The sequence below is a fragment of the Centrocercus urophasianus genome, unplaced genomic scaffold (assembly GCF_019232065.1).
Source record: "Centrocercus urophasianus isolate 14NV4802_14NV808 unplaced genomic scaffold, USGS_Curo_1.0 seq_658, whole genome shotgun sequence".
In the NCBI taxonomy this organism is placed as follows: domain Eukaryota; kingdom Metazoa; phylum Chordata; class Aves; order Galliformes; family Phasianidae; genus Centrocercus; species Centrocercus urophasianus.
Window position 1 is genome coordinate 1 of NW_024885264.1, and position 5,671 is coordinate 5,671.

The following is a 5,671-nucleotide window of genomic DNA, read 5'->3' on the forward strand; positions in this document are numbered from 1 at the left end:
TTGACCCCGCGCACGCGGAGGACGGCGGCGGCGGCGGCGGCAGCGGCAGCGGCGCACGCGGGACGCGGCCGTGGAGACCATGGAGCAGGTCGGGGCGGGTTGCCATGGTTACGGGGGTGGTGGGCTCGGGTCTTAGGCCTGGTTCGTTCGGGTCTTGGGTCTGGTTCCGGTTCTCGGCCTGGTTTCGGGTGCGGGCACGGGTCCTGGGTTTGGGGTCCCGGGTTGTGCGCCTCGGGCCTGGTTCTGGACCAGGGGTTCCGCGTTTTGGCTCGACCTCTGTGTTGGGGGCCCAGGTTTTGGGTCTGGGGGCCTAAGCCCGGGTTCTGGATTTGGGCCTGGATTCTGGGCCAGAGGTTCCACGGTCTGGGCCTGGGGTCTTGGGCCCAGTTCCGGCTCCTGGTACCACCCTGACACCCCCCGGCCTCTCCTTGGGCAGCCCCTGGAGCTCGAGAGCGATGACGATCTCACAGACAGCGAGGAGAGCGTTTACTCGGGGCTGGAGGACTCTGGCAGCGACAGCACCAACAGCAGCGCCGGGGAGGAGGAGGATGAAGCCGAGCGGGAGGAGCCTGGCAGCAGGGCAGCCCCCGAGGTAAGGAGCGGGGGTGGGGGGAGGCTGCCTGGGTGGGAGGCACTGCTGCAGCGCTGCGCCCGGTGCTGGGCTCCCAGTTCAGGGCAGACTGGGAAGTGCTGGGAGAGCCCAGCGGAGGGTGTGGGGATGGGGGGCCTGGAGCCCCTCCTGGTGGGGATGGGCTGAGAGCCCCGGGGCTGTGCAGCTGGGGGAGAGAAGGCTGAGAGGGGTGTGAGCAGTGCTGGTGGGTATCTGGGGGGTGGGAGGAGGGGGCCAGGTGGGGCTGTGGGAGCTCCAGAGGTCCCTTTCATCCCTTGTGGTTCTGGGACTTTGGGATCCTTAAGGTCCCTTCCAACCAAAGCTGTTCTGTGATCCCCTTTGGAAGCTCTGCCCTTTGAACCCGCAGCTCTGTCCCTGGTCTGCAGCCTTCCCCTGTTTGGGTCCCGGGGCCCCCAGCCCCACACCAGGGGGGCTGGCCAGGCTGGCCATCTCCTGGAGCAGCCCCCAGCCCCTCTCTGCCCTCCACAGCGCAGCGGTGCTTCCCAAGGGGCAGCTACCACCAGGAGTTGTGTCCCTGCATGGAGCTGATGGCGCAGGGTCTGGTGCAGAGATGGGAAGGGCAGCTGGTGCCTTGGAAATACCCTTGTTCCTGTCCAGGTGGAGTTAGGAGTGGGTTCCTCGAGGTTCTGGGTCCGTTTCTGCTGTTCTTCCAGTAAGGCTGACACAAAAAAGGGAGTTGCTGTAATATGGCAACATGGAATGGTTTGGATAGGAAAAGGGTCCTTAAAGATCATAGAGCAGCACTGATGGGTATCTGGAGGTTGGGGGTAGGAGGAGGGGGCTGAGCAACCGGATAAGGAGTGCTGGGCACAGACTGGAGCCCAGATCTGAACTAGAGGAAGAACTGTGCTGTGAGGATGGCCGAGCCCCTTCACAGAGCCCGGGGTGCTGGGGGAGTTGTCTTCTCCGCAGAGATGTGAGCTTGTTTGGATCCTTTCTGGTACAAATGCTGGAGGGAAATGTTTCCGGGGGGGTTGACGTGGGGCAGGGCTCTGGAGGGACTCCAGTCCCTACGGTTTGGTGGCTCTGTGCACACTGATGTCAGCGTGTGCCCTCCTGCTGCACAGAGCCCTGTGTTGGAGGTTTTTTTTCTTGTGGGTTCAGAGCAGGGAGGTTGGGGATGGAGCAGTGCCTTACCTGGCTTTCCTCCTGTGCAGCATCCAGAAGGGTTTCCCCCAGGAGGAAATGCCTCAAACCCATCAGGCTTGGGAAGGGTTACGTCTGCCTCTCATTTCTGCATTGGAAAAAGAAACGTGGCTTTCAAGAGTCCCCTTTCCAGTGCAGATCTAAGAGAAGCTCGGTCAGCTCACATCCTTTCTTCTGCGGTCCTGCTCAGTGGGAGAGCCTCTGTCTGCACCTCTGTCCTCCCAGGCGCTGCTCCCTGATGCACTCTGACAGGCCCTGCAGTGAGCTGCATCCTGCAGCTGCTTTGCCTCCCTTTGAAGCCTTTGCATGGCTCCATAAGTAAGCGGGTTGTGGACCACTGCCTTGTCACGTTAGACACCTCTGCAGTCCAGTTTTTCACAGCAACTCGACGATTGTGGGACCGAATCCAAATTTTTCACTGCATTGGAAATGCTTGGGAGCTTCAGGAGAGCACGGGTCTCTGCTGCTCCACTGGCATGTTTGGAAAAGGTTGAGTGCCTTAGGGTGAGAGCAGGGAGAATTGGCTTCTGGCTGGAAAATGCTGTGCCTGCAGGTGCTGGAGAGCGGCTTATTTGCTTTGGCTGGATGTCTTCAGAGCTTGGATGTTTCTCTGGCTGCAGTGCTGTGGCTCAGGAAGCCGTGTGTGCAGCATAGGCTGGACACTGAGGGTGTCACTTCACGGTGCCACAGGGCTGTGGGACCTTTGGTGCTGAGCTCAGTGCCAGGCTCTGGCTGTGGCACATCAGGGTTGTGCTACTCCTCCCGTTGCTGCTGCCTGGGTCTGGTTGTGCTGCAGGAGGGACACGGGACAGCAGAGGGGTTGAGGCTGAGGCTGCCGCATTCCATCCATCCCACGGCCCCCACCTGGGGTCAGAGACCCCCAAGAGCAGCCCCCAGCCCCTACCTGCTCCCTGTACCAGCTCCAGCCCCCCCCAGCACAGCGGTGCTTCCTCAGGAGCAGCTCCTGGGCTCCGGTCTGTGCCTGTTGCCTCTCATGCTTGTCCTGGTGCTGCTGAGCACGGCCTGACTCCATCCTCCCTGTGGGACGTATCACCATGGGTAGGATCCCCCCGAGCCTCCCTGCCCAGATCAAACAGCCCCTCAGCCTTAAAGCTGCTCCAGGCCCTTGGTCACTATGGTGGCCTTCCTTTGGGTTCTCACCATTGCGCCCAGCTCCCTCCTGCACTGATCCCAGCACTGAGCAGAGGGGCAGCATCCCCCCTCTTGTCCTGCTGGTGATGCTCTGTTGCAACCAAGACCATCATCGGCACCATTTGCCCGAGGGCCCATCTCTGCCTCGTGTCCCATTTGGTGCCCACCGGGACCCCTGGGTCCCAAACTCATCACCGAGCTGCAGGCAGCAGCAGAGCTGATGAACAGTGGGGCTGAACTGGAGCTAATGAACCTTGTGTGGCAGCTGCGTCCCTGTGTGCGTTGGGATTGTGCACAGATGTAATCCGGAGCAAAGAGCAGTGGGTCTCAGCTCTGTGCTGAATACTTTCTGAGTATAATGATAAAGAAACCTTAGAAACCCCTTTAGAGGTTAGCAATAGGCAGCGACACCCCAATAATCATGGGCTGTGTGTCCAGCAAGGTGCTGGACATGGAGCTCAGGGAGCATTCCCAGGCTGCTCCATCCGGAGGCACTGGACCACGTGCAGGAGAGCAGAACGTGTGAGCCAAGCTCTTGGGAAAGGACAGGAGGCTTTGCTGCTGTGCCCGAGGAACCTGGAGAGCATCAGGGAGCTGCGATGGGGAGAAGGGAAGCAGGCAGATGAGAGCAGACAGATCCATGGGGCTGCCAGAGCTCTGCGGTGAGTTCCTGGTGGAACTCTGGGGGCTGTGGCTGCAGCACCGCTCTGCACCAGGGCTCCAGCCCCAGCATTGCAGCTGCTGAGCTGCTGTGTGCCCTGCGTGGAAGCTGAGGTCTGGGGAGTGTCATGGGGCCGGCACTGAGCCTATCAATACCTGAAGGGAACCTACAGCCAGGAGGGGAGTCAACTTTTCCAAAGGGCTGACAAGAGCAGGACTAGGGGAAATGGATCCAAGTTGAGGGAGGGAAGATTGAGGTTGGATGTTAGGGGGAAGTTGATGTCACTGGGTGCTCTATGGGGTCAGGGGGTGCTCTATGGGTGTCCTATGGAGTCCAAGTTGAGGGAGGGAAGATTGAGGTTGGATGTTAGGGGGAAGTTCTATACAAGGAGAGTGGTTGGGCCCTGGAACGGGCTGCCCAGGGAGGTTGTGGATGCCCCGTCCTTGGACGTGTTTAAGGCCAGGTTGGACGGGGTCCTGGGCAACCTGATCTGAATGTGTGTGTTTGGTGGCCCTGCTGGGCAGGGGGGTTGGAACTCCATGATCCTTGAGGTCCCTTCCAACCCGGGTGATTCTGTGACTCTGTGAGCTGATGCTCTACAGGGCTCTGGCTTTAAGGTTTTCTTGCTCCAACTGCAGCTCTGCAAAGGGAGGAATCCTTCAGCAAATGAACTCTTCAGCCTGCTTTCAGCTGCCGGGGTTCACCCCAGGGCACAGGGATTGGAGCCAGGCAGCCTCAGGGCTGCTGAAGAGGAAGGCACCATTTGTCACAACATTGGGACTCATCAGGAGGAAATGGAATCCCACAGGGACAGCCCAATATCCATACAGTCCTGAGAGTGAGGGAGGCAGGGAACGTGGGGCTGAGTGGCACTCAATAGTGGCAAACCAATATTGGGCTGTCCCTGTGGGGTCCTGCAGGAGCTGGGGCAGCTCCGCAGCTCTCCTGATCGATGCTGGCCTCGTTACCCTCTCTGCTTTAAATCCAGGCATGGATTTCTGGCCTCCCACCTTCCTTAATGCATCCCTTTGCAGTGAGCCCCACGTCTCTGTATCTGACTGTGCCAAGCTGAGCATTTATCACCTCCCTACAGCTCACAAACCCTTTTGCTTGGGGCAGTTCCGTGCTGGGCTCTGCTCCCCATCCCTCTCACCTCCATCCTTGCTGTGGCAGCCCTGGTCTGCACATCCCCATCCCCACAGTGCTGGGGACAGTGGGATCTTTCCCTTCCTACTGGGAGACCACAGGCGAGGAGCTCTGATGTGTTCTGTAGAGCTGCAAGGAGGCGGCAGGTTGTGCCTCTCACAGAGCCCTAGAATGGCCTGGGTTGCACAGGAGCTCAGTGCTCATCTGGTTCCAACCCCCTGCTGTGTGCAGGTCGCCAACCAGCAGCCCAGGCTGCCCAGAGCCACATCCAGCCTGGCCTCCATTGCCTGCAGGGATGGGGCATCCACAGCCTCCTTGGGCAACCCGTTCCAGTCCCTCACCACCCTCTGGCTGAAAAACTTCCTCCTCATATCCAACCTAAACCTCAGTTTAGGTTGTCTCAGTTTAAAACCATTCCCCTTGTCCTGTTGTGTATCGGTCTGCCTTTCAGTGACCTTTGATTTGGGGAGAACAGAGGCTCCCTGGCTGGGCCAAAAATGTGTTTTGCTGAAGTGGAAATGCAGCGTTTGGGGCGGTGCTGGAGCTGCGAAGCGCTGAGCAGGGTTTCTCTTTGTGGACGTGTACAGGGAGGGGCGGCAGCTTTGGTGGCACCGATTTGTCTGGCTGCAGACTGGAAGAGATCTGGGACAGTGGTTCCTCAGGGTGTTTCCTTTTTCCAGTGGTGCTGAGGTATAACCATAGTACTGATTCCCCTTCCGTCTGTGCATTTGCCTCTGCAGCTCAGCACGTGATGCACTTACTGTAGATGCACAGCATGCTTGGGTTGGAAGAGTCCTTAGGGATCACAGAACTGTGGGTTGGGTAGGGTTGGAAGTGTCCTTAAAGATGATAGAACCATGGGTTGAGTTGGGTTGGGTAGGGTTGGAGGGGTCCTTAAAGATCATAGAGCTGTGGGATGGATTGGCTTGGGTTAG

The 5,671-nt window shown here is 59.1% G+C and overlaps 1 protein-coding gene across 1 annotated transcript in view; it reads left to right on the forward strand.

The window, feature by feature from the left end:
* Nucleotides 1-48: 48 nt before the first annotated feature.
* Nucleotides 49-5,671, forward strand: part of LOC122170290 (ribosome biogenesis protein bop1-like) — a 9,944-nt gene continuing 4,321 nt past the window's right edge. Inside the window, exons 1-2 of the mRNA XM_042836998.1 lie at nt 49-88; nt 437-592. Coding sequence (XP_042692932.1) covers nt 80-88; nt 437-592 — 165 coding nt within the window. The 5' untranslated portion in view covers nt 49-79. The remainder of the gene's footprint in view (nt 89-436; nt 593-5,671) is intronic.